This window comes from Lepidochelys kempii, chromosome 14 (genome assembly GCF_965140285.1).
Source record: "Lepidochelys kempii isolate rLepKem1 chromosome 14, rLepKem1.hap1, whole genome shotgun sequence".
Lineage (NCBI taxonomy): Eukaryota > Metazoa > Chordata > Testudines > Cheloniidae > Lepidochelys > Lepidochelys kempii.
The window spans coordinates 15,003,089-15,024,095 of NC_136393.1; the positions used below are offsets into that span (position 1 = coordinate 15,003,089).

Below are 21,007 nucleotides of genomic sequence, written 5' to 3' on the forward strand. Positions count from 1 at the left end.
TCAAAAGAGCACCATGGCAAACAACTATTTGGATGTCTTCACACATAGACAAACCAGATATTGGATTGCCATTGCAACATGGATGGAAAAATGTGGATGAAATACCATAGGTGCTGGAACTAAGAGTGCTGGAGGAAGGGGGCTGCTGCACCCCCTGGCTTGAAGTGGATTCCATTATATACAGGGTTTACAGTTTGGTTCAATGGCTCTCAGAAACCCCACTATAAAAATTGTTCCAGCGCCACTGTGTACTACTTCCTACATTCTTCAAGGGCCGCAGGGCATCTGAGCTTCTGTAGGATTTTCTTTGTGCTTGTACCTGTAGGGGTCACTGCACAATCAACTGTGGTTGTAGTCAACAGACTTCCGTGCATAGGACTGTGTATGTGCTAAGGCAATGAAGATTATGATAACCCATGCACTCTCAGCATGATGAACAAGATGATGATGATAATGACTAGAAATGTCACCATTTCTATTACATTTCAGTGATACCTGTACAAATTTATTATTATTTTTGTTTTACCTTTAGATTGTTGTTATGCTTTGAGGTCACAAAGAAATCCAAGTTTATGTTTTGAAATAATATAGTCATTAAACAGAAACAAATGGAAATATTTCAAAGTGGTCATTTTAATGTGGTGTCATTGTTTTATCTCCATTTCTGTGGTAATTGCACCACTTGACAGCTTCACATCATACCTTGTCTTAAAGGAGACATAACATTCTCAAATGATGTATGAGGCCTATATTACTCCTGGGGGAATTCTGTGCCAAAAAATTAAAAATTCTGTGCACAATATTTTAAAATTCTGCATTTTTTTAAATCAAAGTAACGCAATAATGCTAGTTTCAATTATTTTAGTAATTTATTTAAACTACCATACAATGAATGGAGAATGGGCATGGGGAGCATTGGAGGAAATCATCAGATCCCATCTGTCTAATAATAATGTAGCTAGTATTGACCCTTTACTTTGTTATTAGTCAACAAATATATGCAGCCATATGCTCAGTGTTACATCATAGGCAATTGAAGAGCAAATGAGGGCTGGGGACTCAAACTCGCAATTTATACTGGCTACTGACCATTTCCCAAAAGGTCAGTAGGAAACAGTTCATGGAGCACATTTTGATAGGACGTTTTTTCAGTCCAAAAATTTAGACCAGTTCTAATCACTAAAACACCATACACACTTATAAGGCCATACTGTCCTTTACAGTAAGACTCATTTACACCACTCTGGCACCGTAAAGGAGACTTAAAATTTTTACACCTGTTTTATACTCTTGTGGGAATTCACTAAGAACAATGGGAACAATTCACTAAGCAGGCAGGATGCTACATTCTGCTCTGCCTGAGGGGACAGCCTGCCCCACGCCTGTCTCTTCAGAAACACCCCAAAGCCCAGTCCCTCCATGCTGAACGTGCCGCAGTAGTGAGCAAGAGGGACAGAGTGTGTCTCTCACATGCATGACTGCTCAGCCCCCCCTCTACTCCTTGTGGTGATTTACATCTCCACCAGCTGCCCAAACCGCTCTTGTGGCTTTCTTTTGCTTCTCTGTCAGAAGTCATTTTTCTGAAGGGAATCAAAGAAATCTGCAGAGGCCATGAATTCTGCGCATGTGCAGTGACGTAGAATTCCACCAGGAGTAGCATATAGGTAGAGAGGGTACATGAAGTTGACTTGTTGGTTGGTGTCTGCCTTTCACCTAATAACACACAGATGTGCATGGTCATAGTCACAGGGGAAACATTGCTTTCTAAGGGAGCTGAGGGTTCCTTTTGTGCTCAAATGAATCTAGTTACACTGCTGTCATAGAGAACAGTGCCATGCACAAAGATTGCAGGAGGCTGGGAGACAACCAGTTGGGATCTGCAGAATCCATCTGCTGTGAAAAATGGGCAAAATTACAGACTAGGGTAGGGTGGAAGGTCTGGTGACCACATCCAACCTAGTACCACATCACAGGGTTTTGTTTCAGTTTAGTAAATACAGATCTGGTATGGGTCAGTTTGCTGAACTGTGTGCCTCCTGTTTATTAGACGCATCTGTCCAATCTCTAAAACTCTGTGTAACTATTAAAAATACAAGAGTCATTAACCCTTACTTCCAAACGACTCTGCTGCCCAAGGCCACTTCATCATATAGCCCCTTTTACTATCTCAACTCATTTAATATTTAAGATGATCCCCTCCTAAATATAATACCCTGAAATGAACTACCAAATTCCTTCAACTAGTCCCCTCCCTGCAAAGTCCAAAATAACAGATGAGTCTTGCTGTGTGCCCTGAAGGTCAACCAATTCAGGCTATGTCAGAGCAAGGGGGAAAGTGAGTTCCAGAGCTGTCTCCTGCTGTAGCTCTGTTAATCCCAGTTTTGCTAAAATAAAATTTGCTAGTCTATTCCCTGGTGATCTGGAGCCATTCTTTAGGCCTTCTGGCCTGTTTAATGGTGGGCCAGATTTGAGTTTAGCCCTAGAGCATAGCCTTGTCAATGAGGATCTGATGTGGTGTTTCAGCAAATGGAAGACTCATTACTGCAGGCTCCATTAGAGATTAGCTGGACAGAGCCCCGGTTAGATAAAAATAGCAAGACAAATGGCCGCTGGTGACAGCCTGGTCCGATCACACGTCTGCTGGCTGGCATTTCAGCCTGCTGTCTTCGCAGCACCTGGTGGAATCTAGCTTCTTGCTAAGGGCAGAGTTTGGCAGATCTCCTGGATGTGTTCCAGGATATATGTCAAGGCTGCTGCATAAAGTTTATTTTGCTCTGCAGGGAATTTAATTCATCTAGTGCCGACAGCTTTTTTGAAAGTTAAACTGATAAAGCCCACTTGGGGCAGGGGACTGCAAACTAATGGGGCACAATTTAGAACCACCTTCTACTCCCGGTTTTTCTCACCTACACCCCTTTCCTTTCATTTGAAGTCTGTCAGCTTCATTGTACACTTGCCTTAAAGAGAGTGTGGAGGAAAATCTGACTCTTGCCCTTTTTGTTTCCACAGATGGTGTTACGATAACAGAGTAACCAAAGGTCATACACACCTAGGAGAGGCTCTCCCCCCGAGGGGTAGTTACATTGTGTTGGGCATGCTTACAGAATCGTGCAGTCATGGACCTGAAGGAGCAGTGTCAGGTAGGTTCCCCAGAAAGGAGATCACATCTTAAACATATTGATTCTAAAGTCCTGGTTGGTTTGCTTCTCTGTGACTTCGGTCTGCATGTTTTGCATTAGTATGTGGAGTAATCTGTAGTTGTTGCTAAAGCTGGAAGATCTTTCTCTTGCATAGTCAAGGGAACATGTTTGCTTGTCCCTGATAACTAAGGTCCACCACTGGATAACCCAGAGATACCAGGAGGACATCCAGTTTATACCAGCAGCCTCATATTTTCCATCCTACGTGGTTGGCATGCAATATGAGTAGGGCTAATGATTTTCTGTGGAGTTAGTAGACCTGTTGAGAAGAGGACTATCAAGGAAATGATGTTCTCATCTCTTTGTCAGCTCATGGGTTGCATTCTGAGTTTAATGGGTGTTTACTCTTGTTTTGGGAGACTACCAGTGTGAGAAACCAGGCAGTGAGATGCAGAGCTTTTTGCTTCTAAGTCATCGGTTTGCACACAGCTCAGATTTAGCAGGGGCCAAAAGTTACTACCACTGACAGACTGAATGATTGTGTGAAATGAGTTGATTATCTCAGTCTGGTTTGTAGGGGGTAGAGGAACATAAGACTGGCCTTACTGGGTCAGACCAATGGTCCATCTAGTCCATGTCCTGTTTTCCAACAGTGCCAGTGACAGATGCTTCAGAGGGAGTGAACAGAACAGTCCTAGCTGCCAGCAGTCAGAAGTTTTATGTACATCCAGAGCATGGGAATGTGTCCTTGACTGTCTTGGCTAATAGCCATTGATGGACCCATCCTCCAAGAACTTATCTAATTCTTTTTTGAACGTAGTTATACTTTTGGCCTTCACAACATCCCCTGGCAGTGAGTTCCACAGGTTTACTGTCCATTGTCTGAAGTGCTTCCTTTTGTTTGTTTTAAGCCTAATGCCTATTAATTTCTTCGGGTGACCTTTAGTTCTTGTGTTTATGAAGGGGTAAATAACCTTTCTTTATTCACTTTCTCCACACCATTCATGATTTTATAGACCTCTATCATATCTCCCCTTAGTAGTCTCTTTTCTAAACTGAACTGTCCCAGTCTTATCAACCTCTCCTCATACGGAAATCCATATGTCTAATCACTTTTGTTGCCCTTCTCTGTACTTTTTCCAATTCTAATATATCTTTTTTGAGATGGGGAGACCAGAACTGCACTCAGTATTCAAGATGTGGGTGTACCATGGATTTATATTGTGGCATTATGATATTTTCTGTCTTACTATCTATCTCTTTCCTAATGGTTCCTAACATTCTGTTAGCATTTTGTCTGCTGCTGCACACTGAGCAGATGTTTTCAGAAAACTATCCATGATAATTCCAAGATCTTTAAGTGGTAACAGCTAATTTAGACACCATCATTTTGCATGTATAGTTGGGATTATGTTTTCCAACGTGCATTACTTTGCATTGATCAACGTTTAATTTCTTTTGCCATTTTGTTGCCCACTCACCCAATTTTTGTGAGATCCTTTTGTAACTTTTTGCAGTCCTATCTCAGTGGGCACCCTTGCTTGGGACTCTTTAGAAAAGTGAAGGGTGGAATGGGCCATAGAGATTGAACTCCCTTCTCAACTCTAGAAATAGTACTCTCAAGACTAGGGTTAGGCATGCTACTGGGACTGTGTAGGGGAAGCGTGTGCTGCTACTTATGCTATACCTGTCCTATTCTGAGGATAAATTGAGGTCTTCAGTCACCTGAGTACTTATCATGACGTCTTTTGTGAATGCTTAAATCACTGCAAACGTTTTTATAAAGCAGACCTGAGGCTGTGTAGAGAAGTTTTCCATTTAACTGAGTAACATTTTCCTGCTGCTCAGTTAGACTTGCCCTGTACGTGTGCTGTTTGGACAGTTCTGCCTTTCTCCAGGGCTAGCTGGGCAATATTATTTCTTCTTCTGCCCTTGTAAATGTCAGATTGACTAATACCTATGTGTGTTTTGTGTGTAACCAGCCTCTTGTTACTTAGTATGTTTCCAATCCTAAAGAAAGAGGGGAGAGAGAGGCCTCCGTGGTGGGTACGTGCAGCTGGTAGCTTTAAAGGGATGTTTGCAGTGGTTCTTGGAAGATTATTTGCCTTATATGCACTGCTGCCTCCAAGATGATGATTCTAAGAAGAAAGAGAGAGCAGCAGACGCTACTCGATTGGCCACTTTTTCTATGCATGAGTTTCAGCAGCCACCTGAGTATCAAATGTGTTTGTCACTTGAGAGAGTGAACAGGTAGATGCCCTATTCTGGGGCCTGGTCTGGGTGAGAGATTGTGTTTGAGACCAAAGCTGGAGAAGATCATGCGTACTCTAGACCAGGAGTGGAGAGAAAAAATTCTTATGACTTTACCCTTTTTGCTCCTTCCTCTCACTTGCCTCCCTCCCCGGTCATTGTAGCCTTTTCATTTCCAGATCACATTAACTACCTCCATTTTACTCTCCAGGCAACCCTTCCCCTTGCTGAGCATGTTCTGCAGTCTTTCCAGAACGCTGGCTGGCTTTTGCTTACTAGTGCAGATTACCTGTTAGATAATAGTTTAAGAGACAGACTTTCTCTACAACAGAGGTTCTCAAACTGTGGTCCACGAGCTCCATTCAGGTGGTCCTCTGATAGTTCCCTCTAAGGTGCGCGCCTGGGCCGCTGCACATGAGAGAATGAAAGGCCACCCACCTAATTAGTGGAGCTGCACAGGCATGGCTCCACTAATCAGGTGCCCGGACCCTGGAGAAGATGCACATGTAAGGTCAGGTGGTGGCCTTGGGGGGGAGTAGGTGGGAGGGGGCAGTGGGGTGAGAAGAAGGGGTGGGGAGAATTTGGGACGTGCAGGGCTGCAGTGGCCAGAGAAAGAGGCGACTTTCCCTAGCTCTAGGGCTGCTGCTGGGGAGAGACCACTCTCCTTCCCAGCCTCACTGCTGTGGTGGGGGAGAGACACCCCCCTCCCACGCCAGCTTAGGGGATGCTGCGGAGAGAGAGAAACCCCCTTCCTTCCCAGGCCCAGCTCGGGGGCTGCCGCGGCAGGGGAAGAGAGCACATCCATCGCATTAGAAAGGTAAGACCACTGATATTAAAATATTAGTTGTGTGATTTTATTTGTAGAACAAAAAAACCATTTATTATTATTAAGATTTTTTTTAAAAAGCACTTTTATCCAAAGCACTTTACAATAGTTAGCTAACGGTACAAACAACATTTGGAAAGATCATTAAGTGGTCCGCCGAGACCCTCAGCAATTTTCAAGTGGTCCATGAACAGAAAAGTTTGAGAACCACTGCTCTAGAACATTAACATAGACACAAGTTGCACAGGAACTGGGAAGCATCCATCACTATTTGGCTTGAGATTGGTGTACCTTTTCTTAGCTGGTGTTGTGGTGTTACTTTATATGAGACCACGGGAAGCTGGGCTTGCCCCTGCCTGCACCTGTGACCTCCCCAATATATTTTGCGTGAGGACCTTGTTGAACTGTGTTGCTTTCAGTTTAAATTGCTAAGACTATGGAGGTAATGTTACAATTAAAGTAATCATCTATTTGTTCTGTTGTTAATGGCACTCTGGACTGCTCTGGTATTGATCAGTTTAAGACAAGAAGCAATTATGTGCAGTTATGCCACAGCCTTTCAGACTACTCTCAGGCTTCAACACTAGCACTGCTATGGAACAGCTGAGCTCTAGAAGCCCACTTTGGGTGCTGCTGTCTGTGCAAATGAACACACTGCGCTTCAGAATGTCCATATCTTGCTTTGACACAAGTGACATTCTTCATAGTGCCACGGCTATTTGATGATTGGAAGTCAGGAGATTTACTTGAGTCTCTTGTCATTCAAACCTTATAATAGGTCACAGTAGTTTTTCAAGTGATTGCTCATATCAATTCCAATCAGGTGTGCGCGCGCTGCGTGCATGGCAGCCGGAAGGATTTTCCCCTAGCCGTACCCATCGGGTCAGTCCGGGTGCCCTCTGGGGTTGCGCCTTCATGGCGCTGAATATAGGGCCCTGCCAACCTGTCTCCACTTCAGTTACTACTTACCGCCTATGACAGTTAGCTGGAACGCTCATAGCTCTTGATTTGCCGTCTGAAACAGAAAGGGCTTTCCATGTTATCAGTAAAGGTTCACTTGGCCCCATTTCTGGATTCCATCCAGGTGTGGAGAGCTGGTCGGTCTTTGCCAACCACATGGTCAGTCGTTTCCTTAAAGGCCATGACAGGCTGTACCCTCATGTTCGACAGCCAGTCCCAGCCTGGGACCATAATCTGGTCCTTTCCAGACTAATGGGGCCACCTTTCGAACCACAGGTGACATATTCTCTGCTGTACATCTCATATAAGGTGTCGTTTCTGGTACTAACAACGTCAGCCAGGAGGGTGTCTGAGCTCAAGGCCCTAACGTCTGAGCCTCCTTACACGGTGTTCTATAAGGACAAATTTCAGAGGAACAGCCGTGTTAGTCTGTATTCGCAAAAAGAAAAGGAGTACTTGTGGCACCTTAGAGACTAACCAATTTATTTGAGCATGAGCTTTCGTGAGCTACAGCTCACTTCATCAGATGTTTACCGTGGAAACTGCAGCAGACTTTATATACACACAGAAATCATGAAACAATACCTCCTCCCACCCCACTGTCCTGCTGGTAATAGCTTATCTAAAGTGATCAACAGGTGGGCCATTTCCAGCACAAATCCAGGTTTTCTCACCCTCCACCCCCCCACACAAATTCACTCTCCTGCTGGTGCTAGCCCATCCAAAGTGACAACTCTTTACATAATCAAGTCGGGCTATTTCTTGCATAGATCAAGGTTTTCTCACATCCCCCCCACCCCCATACACACACAAACTCACTCTGAGTTTGTGTGTGTATGGGGGTGGGGGGGATGTGAGAAAACCTTGATCTATGCAAGAAATAGCCCGACTTGATTATGTAAAGAGTTGTCACTTTGGATGGGCTAGCACCAGCAGGAGAGTGAATTTGTGTGGGGGGGTGGAGGGTGAGAAAACCTGGATTTGTGCTGGAAATGGCCCACCTGTTGATCACTTTAGATAAGCTATTACCAGCAGGACAGTGGGGTGGGAGGAGGTATTGTTTCATGATTTCTGTGTGTATATAAAGTCTGCTGCAGTTTCCACGGTAAACATCTGATGAAGTGAGCTGTAGCTCACGAAAGCTCATGCTCAAATAAATTGGTTAGTCTCTAAGGTGCCACAAGTACTCCTTTTCTATAAGGACAAAGTTCAGCTCAGGCCACATCTGGGTTTTCTCACGAAGGTTGTCTCCCAGTTTCATGTTAACTAGGATATCTTCATCCCAGTTTTCTACCCTAAGCTGCACTCAAGCAACAGGGAGAAAAAACTTCATTTGTTGGACATTCGTCGGGCATTAGCGTTCTATATCGAGCAAACGAAACTGTTCTGGAAGTCCGTTTAGCTGTTTATCGCAGTAGCAGACAGAATGAAAGGAGTTCCAGTCTCCTCCCAAAGGATTTCATCATGGATCACATCCTTGCTACGATTTGGCGAAAGTACCGGCCCGTCCGCTGACAGTACACTCCACAAGGCATCCATGTTCCGATGCAAGAGATCTGCAAAGCCGCAACTTGGTCGTCTATACATACTTCTACCTCACATTATGCTATTACATAGCAGGCTAGAGATGATGCAGACTTAGGTAGGGCGGTGCTTCAGTCTGCGAACCTTTGAGCTCCAACCCTCCCTCCAAAATTTAGGCTTGGTAATCGCCTAATTGGAATTGACATGAGCAATCACTCGAAGAAACAAAAGGTAGGTAACTGTTTTTTCAACTGTTGTTCTTCGAGATGTGTTGCTCATGTCCATTCCAATATCACCTCCCTACCCCTCTGTCAGAGCAATCTGGCAAGAAGGAACTGAAGTGGCAGCAAGTTGGCAGAGCCCTATATTCAGTGCCATGAAGGCGCGACTGTGACACTCTGTACCTCGGGGGAACACCCTACACACTCATATTCATATTTATAAAATGATTGTGTGGTATCCAATGCAAAGTTTGTCATGTTTGGTGTCTTCGGATGGCTCATGATGCACTGAGCGTGGTTGTTAAAGTGATGTTCTAGTAATTGTTACAGTAATGTTATAGTAAGGTTATAGGTAATAATTTCATCTATGTAGTTATGAGGCTGAAAATGTATCCTCATTGCTTAAAACAGTGATTCTCAAACTTTTGTACTGATGACCCCCTTCATGTAGCTAGCCTCTAAGTGTGACCCTCCCCCCTTATAAATTAAAAACACTTTTTTATATATTTAACACCATTATAAATGCTGGAGGCAAAGTGGGGTTTGGGGTGGAGACTGACCACTCATGACCCCCCACATAATAACCTCACGACCCCCTGAGGGGTTCCCGACCCCCAGTTTGAGAACCCCTGGCTTAAAATAAGCCCAGGCAAAAACTCTCCAAGAGCAAAGAGACAGTTCACACCTCATCAGGGCAGGTATGGGACAAACCCAGCCCAGCCTCACAGGAACAAAGGGAGCTGGCCTAGGTAGCAACAAAAGAATCTGTTCTCTTGAGGGAGTCACCCCTTTCCTTGGTCAATTTGGAACTGTAAATAGGTAATGCTCACCTGACTCTGACTGGGGGTGGGTGGGAGGGTGGCATGCTCTCTCTCTCTCTCCTACCTACATCTACAGACACCACACCAAGTGACTGAAGCACTAATCAAAGGGGAGAGCCTGGCTGAAGAGCAACCAGCCAGCATGTGGTGAGAGGCATCTCAGTTTGTAAGGGCACTGAAACAATGAGGAGTCTGGTGGCACCTTAAAGACTAATAGGTTTATTTGGGCATAAGCTTTCGTGGGTAAAAAACCCACTTCTTCAGATCCATGGAGTGAAAATTACAGATACAGGCATAAATATATATTGGCACAAGAAGAGAAGGGAGTTACCTTACAAGTGGAGCAGTTTACATGCCAGAGGCTGTGTGTGAACCACCCAGGAGTGGGGGTTCTCACAGCAGAGCAGGGTAAGGCTGGCTCCCAGAGTCAAGGATTGGAGTGACCTAGCAGATCACTGGTCCAGATAACACCAGATGGGAACGTCACAGCAACCTAAGGGGGTGCCCAATCTGACCTAACGGGTACTGCTAGGGACAAACCTTCTGGCTGCCGTGCACGCCGCATGTGCACGCCTAATTGGAATGGTCATGAGCAACACATCTCGAAGAACAACAGTTACGAAAGGTAGGTAACCATTTTTTAGGTAAGCCCTTCCCTGCTACTGCCTCCAGAATGGACACCTGTCACTGCAGGAAATAGTTCTGCTCCTTTCACCACACCAAGCCAAGGAGCTTAAAGTTGTGAAAGAGCTCTATGTGGCTGCTAAAGTGCCAGGATTGATCAAAGGACTCCTAATTTCTCCTCAGGGTCTTTCATGCTCTTGGTTTCTACCCCTGACAGCATCCAGCTAGTCCAATGAGAGCTGAACAGGATTCTGGTGAAACCCTTGGTTGATCTGAGGAGTTTCTGTTGATTGATTCCCTTCAAGGGCTGAAAGTCTGTGCTACGTAGTTGTTCTTACTGGCCTAGAGAACAAGAAACCAGAATCTAGGACTGACCCTATCTTCTGCATGGTAACTTACCTTGTCCTTTCTTGTTGACGTCACTTGTGTTCGGGAGTATTGTCCGCAGCTGCTGATCCTATACCCCATCTTGTGTGGTGTGAACTTTTGCATCTCACGAATCTCCATACTGCCCTGTCCTCTCTTTCTCCTGGCTGTGACATAGTTCATTGCCCAAGGTAGGACAAGCTTATCAAATTGCCAGGCCATGAGCAGAGCAAATGGTGGTGTAACGTATTTTTGAATGGCTGCTGCTTCTATTATTGCTGGAGTGCTCTCCACTGACAGATTTTCATCAGCATTAAGAGACCTTGCTTCACTGAAACGCTAGGTTGTTCTTCTGAGTTGTTAAAAATCCTCTCTTCCCCCTTTTAAAAGTACTGGTAATAGAAACTGGGATTTTAAAAAAACACCCTTATTTATATTTTCAATAGCAATTAAAATAAAAGAGACACTGCAGAGCAAGGCAGAGAGTAACCCAGGAGTGGTACCAAAAATCTCTTAAATCAAATGTGCAGTTTTCCCAGTCTGTCTCTCCCCTTTCTGCCTGACTTTTAGTTTTTGTTAATTTTTTATGCCTTTTTAAAGGTGAAAGCTAATGTTGGTGAAAGGTACCAGATTTTACCCTCCAAGATCTATAATGTGTGTACCAGCACAAAGAGCAAATTCTTCCCTACTTCCTCACTTCCCTGCCAGTGTGCCTCAACCCTGACCTGGAGGGACTAGCTCTAGCGAGGAGGGGGGAGTTCAGTTTCCATCACTGTTCCTTGGCGTCTTCACACCAGAAATGGAACACCTGATGGCAGTTTCAGAAACTCCTGTGCTGTCAGGACCCTGACTGGGACTGCCTACTTATTTTTACACAAGTGGTTATGAAGAGCTGATCAATGGTAATGAGGTTAAGTTGCCGGTAATATGGTGTTGTGGTTGCCGGTAATATGGGCTCCTGGTTAGAGCAACAAACTGGGACTGAGGAGATCTGAGATCTCTTCCTGGCTCTGCTGCTGGCCTGCTAGCTGACCTTGGGGAAGTCACTGCACTTTTTTGTGCCTCAGTTTCCTCAGCTGTAAAATGGGATAATAATACGGACTTCCTTTGTAAAGCACTTTGAGATCTACTGAGGAAAAGTACTACAGTAGAACCTCAGAGTTAAGAACACCTTGGGAATGGAGGTTTTTCGTAACCCTAAAATGTTCTTTACTCTGAAAAAAACCTTGTGGTTCTTTCAAAATTTTACAATTGAACATTAACTTAACACAGCTTTGAAAATTTACTGTGCAGAAGAAAAATGCTGCTTTTAACCATCTTAATTTAAATGAAACAAGCACAGAAACAGTTTTCTTACCTTGCCAAATCTTTTTTAAACTTTCCTTTTTTTTTTTTTAGTAGTTTACATTTAACATAGTACTGTACTGTTTCCTTTTTTGGTGTGTCTCCTACTTCCTAATTGTGTAATTCTGGTTCCAAATGAGGTGTGTGGTTGACCAGTCAGTTTGTGTAACTGGTGTTCATAACTCTGAGGTTCTAGAGCAGTGTTTTTCAAAGTTTGGGTCGCGACCCAGTACTGGGTTGCAGCATGTAAGGCACTGGGTCGCCTTGCTCAGCAACCCATCGGCTCTCGTCAGCACCGCTGACTGGGATATTAAAAGACCCGTCGGCGGTGCTGCCCAGCTAAGGCAGGCTAGTGCCTACCTGTTCCGACACTGTGCTGTGCCCCGGAAGTGGCCAGCAGCAAGTCCGGCTTCCCAGCGAATGGGAGCTGTGGGGAGGGGAGGGGGACACTTGAACTTGAAAGTAAAAGTTACCTGTCCCCTGAGCCAGATCATTCCCCTTCCCGTGTGGTATGTCCCATACCCCCTCTCTTTCTACTTTCTCTCCTCAAAGCAGCCTATGTGGCTCCTGTCTGAGCACCTGTCTTGTATGTCCCTTATGTACTGGCCAGTGGTTATTGTCTTTGAATCCTCAGCTATACCTCTTCCCTGCTCTGCAGCTTCTCTAATACCTTGTCTTCTCCTCAAATCCATCTTTATTCTACTGGCTTCTCTCTCTTGTGTCCCAAGTTGAATCTGCCTTTACTCCCTGTCCTCTACTCCAACCCCTAGTTTATCCTCAGATTTGTTTATTGCAGCTTCTGTTTCTTTGAAGATTCAGTCTGTCTTTCGAGGATAGATACACAACCAGATACAACTTGTGATGCCAACTGCTAACATCTTTGATGTCGATCCAATGAAAGAGGGATGCTTGTATATCATGGATGGTTGTTCTGTGTAGCATGCCATAGGATAGTGATCTCTAGAAAATATGGTTCAACAAGAATAATAGAATTAATTTATTATCTTGGGTTTGCTACTGAAGACTGGCATGTCGGAGCCAGGCTGAAACCAAGAAGAGTTGGAAAAAAGTTAGGACCTAAGCAAGTTAAAATAGTTTTTCTGACTCTGACATTTTAAGGTTCTGACTCAACACTAAGCATATATGTATTGTTCCTGAAGACTCCGCTGACGGTTCTAGCTGCAATGGTTTAGGGCTCCAAAAGTCTTCATGCAGAGTTTAAAGAAATCCTGTAGGCAGCATAATTCAACTCACTTCCCAAATTTTGTATTGGGTGTGAGTTTGGTGGGTGTATGAGAATTTCCCAATCCTGATCCCCTGACCACTCCTTGCTTTTGTGGCATTCCAGTTACAGTAAGCAGCTGGGTTTAGCTGTTTACTTGCTAGGAACTGTGCTGAAAAGAGAATGGAAGAGAGAATTGTGTTGTTTAAGACACTTTATTCCTTTGAGCAGTTTAAGATGGTGTCGTCTAGGAAACAAAATACTCTGGAGAAAGATACAGGGTGTCTCTTCTTGCACCCCCTCCACACTCTCTCTCTCTCTTGTAATGACACTAGGTGCACTCTCAGCTTTCCTTCAACTTTGGCCATACGTATTTATAAGGTTGCATACAAATATGTGGCTCAGTACAAGTGTAGAGAGAAGAGCCCTTAGAACTGGTGATACTATGTGATCATCTGGGTCTCTGCCTGTAGATTTGGTTCTTAACGTGGGACCCAGGGTCTCTGCACTTATGATTTTAAATGGAGGACTTTGCTGATGCTCATGACACTTTGGGGGTTCAACCCAGACCAGCAAGGAGTTGTGTGACTGTCTGCCGAGCAACCCTGGGTGCCTTAAATCAGGGGTCTCAAACTCAAATGACCATGAGGGCCACGAGGACTAGTACATTGGCCCGAAGGCCACCTCACTGACACCCACCCTCCCCTGGTGCCCCAGCCCCGCCCCCACTCCACCCCTTCCATGAGGCCCTGACCCTGCCCCGCCTCTTCCCACCCCTTCCCTGCCCCCATTGCAGCCTCTTCCCTGAAATCCCCACCCCAACTCTGCCCCCTCCCTGCCCCCAGGGGGTGCAGGAGGGGTGTGGGGTATGGTGGGGGCTCAGGGCAGGGAGTTGAAGTGTGGGAGATGTGTGGGGTGCAGGAGGGGGCTCAGGGCAGGGGGTTTGGCTGCAGGAGGGGTTTGGGGGGCAGGCTCCGGCCTAGTATGCACCGGGGACAGGGCAGGCTGCCTGCCTGCCCTGCCCCGCCCCTGCACTGCTCCGGGAAGCGGCTGGAACCTGGGGGGGCGGGGGGGGGGACAGGGGTCTGTATGTTGCCCTTGTTTCCAGGCACCACCCCCCAGAGCTCCCATTGGCCGGGAATGGGGAACTGTGGCCAATGGGAGCTTTTGGGGAGGTACCTGGAGGAGCGGCCAGGGCAACACACACATCCCTTCCCCCCCCCCCCCCCCAGGTTTTGGCCACTTCCCGGAGCGGCGCGGGGGCAGAGCAGGCAAGCAGGGAGCCTGCCCTCCCCCTGGTGCGCGCCGGGTCGGAGCTGCTCTACGTAAACGCTGGGGGGGGGGGGGGCGCGGGGAGCTGGCGGGCCGCAGAAAATAACCCCGCGGGCCACATGTGTGAGATCCCTGCCTTAAATGCTATGCTGCTGTGGCACTGCTCTGATGCCAATAGCCAGCCTACAACCATGCAGGTCACACCCTGGCTTCCACCACAGTTACTTTATGCAGGGAGACCCCAACACCGCCCCGCCCTCATCCCATATGTCTGCCCTGCAATGTTCCAGCACTCTCCTGGAACACTCAGAGAAGCTACTAAATTTGCTGCTGCTTTGAAGAAACAGTAACCAGCAACTCATTAATTTAACCTGGGTTTGACAAACACTCTATTTTAATCAAAGCACTGAATTGTTTTATAATAAAAGTAAAACAAATTTATTAAACAAAAAGTCACAGGTTTAAATGATACCAAGTATAAGGAATAAATATAGAAAGGGTTACAAGCAAACAATAATAAAAATATTCTTCTAAAACTAAAACTTAATTTCAGCAAATTACAATCTTTGCCTAAGCAGGTTTCTTACTATACTCCATTCCCAGAGACTTCAATCCCCCACCCACTTGAGTGAAGGATCCAACGTTCTGTGATTTCAGGAGCTCTGGCCATTTTAGTCCCTCATTGATGGATAACTATGGTTCTCTCAGAATCTCTTTTTAGAGTCCAGTAAACATTTGAAAAGTAAGCCCAGACATAGCTTCTCTCTCCTGTTGGGGGGTAGACACCGTTATATCTTCCCAAAGTTCATTGACACTGCTTCAAGAGGCAGGAAGGCTTCCTGGGGGTGCAGTCTCCATCCCCCATCAAGATTAAGTAGTCATCTTTCCTTACTTGCTCTCTTGATGGCTTTATTTACCTTGCATGTAAATGTGCTTTGGTCACACTTTGCCTAATTTACAACAGAGACACATTCGCATTCAAGTAGGTGGAAACCACGTTTCTTTGTCTGGAACATGTCCGGCTTGGGCATGGCTTGCCAAATACATTTTAAGAACACATTTGCAGCACATATCTATTAAGTCCTTTTTGGGTTTACCGTACATCCATCATGCAACAGTATTAATGATCAGTGAGTTATTAGTTTTCCAGTGATCTATTACATGATGAGAGTGTGCCAATGGCATTGGGGTGCTCTGTGGACCATGTACTGATTTAGGCATCTGGAGCTCGGAGAAAGAAGAAGTCAAACCAGGGTTCAGTCAGTACTGATGCCTGTGACTGACACAGAGGGCAGAACATTTGGCCAATCATGTGTTAGGAAGCAGAGCTCTACTGTGCAGGCTGTGGTCACCCTTCTCGTGAACATGAGGTTGTGGCCAGTGGAGAGTGCTGATGCTAGCATGCAATGCTCCAGCTTTATCTGAGTAGCCAAGCTACACTACATGTAAGACTGTTACTCTTCAGAGGTGGCTGCTGTATATTCAAGAGGTGAGTGGTTGCAATCTGCTCCATTTTACACAGGTACAACTCTCAGGATCTTGTCAAGCTGTCAATGGGGCCATTGATTTGGTGATGTGTGGGTGCCCCATCCTAACCCCAGATTCAAGGTCCTTCCTATCTTGAGTGGTAGTAGTTGTTAAATATTTTTCTTTCAATTAGGATCAGGGCCCCATTGAAGTAGAAATTGTACAAATACTTATGGGTCATAGTCCCTGCCCCAAATGTGTAATGATTAAGTTTCCCCTTAGAGGGGAGCATCTGCATAACAGGATTAGAGTGAGTCAGTGGGATTGACTCCTTCTTATCATCCCAAAGGTCCATTTGTCCATTTCCCTGTAGTCCTTTTCTAGCTCCACCCCGGGCTTCTTGCATGTGCTCTGTTTCCACTAATCTCATGCTTTCCATGTGCCACTGTGTGGCCGATGACCAGGTCTCAGTAAGTGGCAAGCCTCCGGCACAATGCCCTGCTATTGAATAAGCTGCACTGCACCTTCTGTTTGAGCTCCCAAGGCGCACTCTATGAATATTTGATGCTTAGGGGGCACCTGCCACTCTCTGCATCCTGAGTGCTGCTGGGAAGCCCTGCTGGGAACAAGAGTGAGGGAGAGAGAAACATCAACTCAGCTTGGCAAATCAGGCCTGTAACCACCTTGAATCATTTAAATAATAACTTTAAAATACTGAGCTTGAGCCCCAAGGTGTTAAGCCATCAGTGTGCTGCTGTCTGCCATGGACACCTTGAATGGGGAGATAGAACTTGATAGATCTTTTCCATCTCTCTCTAGTCTACCATGCTGGCTTCCTCCTTGTAGTGTATTTGCTAGCATTTTGTCCTGTCTAGTTTGCCATCAGCTTTTCCATATGTCCTTATCAGTCAGCATCCTCCCTTACTGCGTATGCAGATGTATCTGGCTGTGTCGGCTCCATTTGATGAATGGGTCATTCTTACAGACATCTGGTGTGATCCTGTATGAACTTTCTTCTTTTCCCCCCCATCGCTTCCCCCACCCACCCTGCCTCCTTGCTGGATCTGCAGCGTGACTGGAAACAGGCTGAATTAATCAGCAGATTGGTGCTTCACTCTGCTGCTCCTGTCTCTTTCTCTGCAGCGTTGGGCTCTGTGCATGTTCTCTCGCCCTCTCTTTCTCTGAGGGCAGCAGTACTGGAAGTTGCTGCTGAAGGTTCCAGGTGGTACAGGGATTCAGCCCAGATGCTCTTTAAACAGGCAGATCTGTGGATACCCCACCAAGGCAAATGCTGCAAAGTAAGTTTCTCTCCCTTAACGTTTAAATTCAAAATGGCTTGTTTTCCCCTGCAGCCTCTCTGATCAGATGGTGAATGAAGGGTCCTGAGGGTCTGGGGAAGAGCCTTAGGGCAGGAAATGGAGCACTGAATGGGGGTTTTAGATGTGATGGGGTTTAGGGTATGGGGTGGGAGGACAGAGAAGAAGCTTTTAATCAAACTGAAGATTGTAACCTTAAACGCACTGATGGAATCTCAAACAATCTGAGCTACTGATTCCTGCATTGCTGCCTCGATGTTCAATGACTCAAGTTTATCTGTATTTTTTTTTTTTGAATGGTTAGCTCTGGATGAGCCAAAAAACCCCCACCTTGAAAAGCGGGACTTGCAGTAGACCTGCTAGATTGTGCTATAGCCGTAAGCCTCAAAGTCCTTAGCTAATGAATGGGAGATAGGGAAGAAACAAAGAGGGTAGTGAAAGATGTACTGAAGTTTGGAAAATTTCTTAGCATCACCTGCTCCAGGGAGGTGGATTAACAATTCTTGGACCAAATTCAGCTGTGGTGTAAAGGGGTGCAATTCCCACATATGCTAAAGTGAATTTCAACCCCTATCTCTTTCTGGAGTTAGGGAAATATTGTAAATATATAAATGCTAATAATAATAAATACTTAACAATTACATAGCACAATGCAGCTTCAAAATACAGCACAAACATTCACTAATTCCCCAGGCTCCCTTGTGAAATATGTAGGTAACTAGGTTTGGGGATTTGCTGCTGCAAACAGGACTAAAGGGACAGACTGGAGAAGGTGCTGATGAAAAGTGGACTGTTACCTGGGGAATTGTTTCTTCCCTCTTTGTTGAATGAGAGAGAAAATATGTGCATGTGTATGAGGGAGTGAGAAAGTGCTGGGCTTTGCATTATTGGTGCAGAGCGGTTTATCATGGCTATTGGAATCTAACTCCCTGCTTTAAAGCAAGCTTTTAAAAACACTTCTTTGAATGTCATTATCTGGATTAAATTAGAATCTGTTTACACCAAGATCCAGTTCTGATTTACAGGCCCTGTTAGTGCTGCTCTGTCCAGATCTCTTGTAGATTCGCAGATCCCACTAATGCTGCTGAGTTGGTTCACAGTGTCAATCTGTGGGCCCTGTTAGTGCTGAGTAGCAGGGAGTCTCAAAGCCAACTTCCAACCCAGAGCTCCTGCATTCTCCCAGTTACCTGGCGAAGCATAGGAGCTCCTCTGCTACAGGACAGGGAGGGGTCCAGATTGCCTTTCAAGTTGCTCCTGCAGGTGGACAAGGTATAGGGAGTTTTGTTTACCATTGTGCTCTATATTAATCTGGGCAGTGCTGTTCTGAGGGCCACATATGCACCCAGATAGAGCCAACATGCAGCTTGCTGTGGGGTTTGTCTATTTCATTGGATTTTGGGACCACTAGTGGCTATGCTGAGGCCATCAAATTCATAACACGTGATTCTTAAAGTATGGTTAATGTCTGTACCCAGTGCTCCTTCTGCACCTGTTCCTGCTTGTTAAATGCTGCAATGGTCCTTGCAGAGATGTGGTATAGTTTGTGGATCTGTATGCCTTATTAGAGATCAGAATTTATTTTCTCTCTGTTTTCCTGTGGCATTCATCACTTAGTATCTGGGCACCTCATAATCAGGGGTTCTCAAACTGGGGGTTGGGACCCCTCAGGGGTTTGCGAGGTTATTACATGGGGGTTCGCAAGGTGTCAGCCTCCACCCCAAACCCCACTTTGCCTCCAGCATTTATAATGAGGTAAATATATAAAAAAGTGTTTTTAATTTATAAGGGGGTCGCATTCAGAGGCTTACTCTGTGAAAGGGATCACCAGTACAAAAGTTTGAGAACCACTGACATAAATGAATGTATTAATCTTCCCAACACCCTTGTGAGATAGGAAAGGATTATTATCCCCATTTTAGAGATGTAGAACTGAGAGAGTCTATGGCAGAACCAAGGGCAGATCTTAGCTCTCCTGAGTCCCAGTCCAATGTCTTAACCAAAAAATCATCCTTCCTGTTTATTCAGTGTGGAGTGTATGTGTGTCAGGGGGTTTTACAGTCCAGATCACTGAACAGGCATCATGTTGCCAGGAGCCAGGAATCAGACCTCGTCTCAACTGCATCTGTGTTTTCACTAGGAATGAGTATGAGAAAGATATTAGGGGTGTAGATAGTGATGTGAAACTTGTTCTCAGATTGACCTGTCCATTGGCCTTGCCCACCATATACCTATAATCTCGTATAGTGGGCTTGCCATTGCATACAATCTGTTCACTAACAAAGCAGCTGCAGTCAGACAGGGAGATCTAGTGTGCTGATGAAGGGTTTGAATAGGAACAAAAAGATAGCCCTATGCTATCACAAATTTGTAATAAAAAATGTTGCCCCCAGGAAATTGCACAGTGTAATGTATGTGATACCTGCCTCTGTGATGGGGTCAAAATGAACAGACCATGTTGTCTCTTTCCTAACTATGAATATGGCTTGCAATGTTAAATGCAAATGTGTCTGATAAAGTAACCGCTTCTCATATGATTTTGAAACTGTGACTAATCCTTGTGTACCAGAAGGGCCTGATCCATGAAATAGATTAATAGCCTGCAAAATGTCAGTGTTAAATTACAAACAGCCTTCCTGTTAGAGGCATGCAAAGTAGCCTTCAAACAAGGGGGGAAATAGTCTGCTGCCCCATTTTCCCTCTCCCATTCTTTTAATCTGAAAAAGATTTGAACCAAAGAGTTGCAAAAATGAAATGTACTGTGTGTATCCAGGATTGGGAAAAGCCAGGCTATGGGGTATTAGATTGAGCTGCCCTGTGCTTCACTGTGTCTTATGAGTCTTCTGTTCCTCTTTCTTTCTTTTTCAAAAAACTGTATTTGCACAGACATTTATAGTTAAGTACCTGATCCTGCAAGGTACTCTGTGCCCTCAACTCCCCATGACTCTAAAGGGAAAAGAGGACATTTCACACCTTGCAGGATTGGTCCTGTAAGTAGACATGTGCAGAAGCAAATGGAAAGATAAATATCATAAATTAATTGCTGTGCTTTTGGCCCAGCATTGTTTGGTGTACCAAACAAATATGTTAGCACATAGGTGCTGGAACTGGGAGTACTGTTGCACCCCCTGGCTTGAAGTGGTTTCCATTATATACAGGGTTTACAGTTTGGGTCAATGGCTCTTAGTACCCCTTGTTAGCATGTAAATCTTTAATGGTTCAGGAAAGCCTAGAGATTTTGTTCTCATTGCAGGTAAGCTCAACCAAGAGGCAATTCCATACATCAGAGAAGATAGTTGAAATAAATTTTGGGGAGAGTGTCTTAATACCTTTGCACACGTGCGCACACATGCAGTGAGCTGGGCAAAATTCTGCTTTCCTATATATATATATATATATTTTTTTTTTTTTTAAATGAGCAAGTAAAATACCATCCATCATAATGGTAAGACTGAACTGTTTACATGGAACTTTTGAATGGCTGTGAGTGTTAGTGTTAGAGCTGGTCAGGAGCTCTCCATCAGTTTTAAAATTTTTAATGGAAAATGCAGTTTCTGCAAAAATCAAAATTTTCTGTGGGGAAAACTTTGGTTTTTTTGGAAGAAAAAATTGTCTGTTGGGAAAATTGAAATGAAACTATTTTGTTTCAGTTCAACC

At 45.0% G+C, this 21,007-nt stretch overlaps 1 protein-coding gene across 8 annotated transcripts in view; it reads left to right on the forward strand.

The window, feature by feature from the left end:
- TMEM94 (transmembrane protein 94) overlaps positions 1–21,007 on the forward strand; it is a 99,529-nt gene that overhangs the window by 21,733 nt on the left and 56,789 nt on the right. For 4 of the 8 annotated variants that reach the window (XM_073311871.2, XM_073311872.2, XM_073311870.2 and 1 more), the window contains exon 2: positions 3,010–3,140. Coding sequence is in view for 2 of the 8 variants with exons in the window: in XM_073311869.2 (XP_073167970.1) it covers positions 3,117–3,140 (24 nt within the window). In the remaining 6 variants the exon portion in view is untranslated. Of the gene's footprint in view, positions 1–3,009; positions 3,141–17,180; positions 17,336–21,007 lie in introns of those variants that run through there. The other 4 variants (XM_073311868.2, XM_073311875.2, XM_073311873.2 and 1 more) reach the window with 4 other exon arrangements.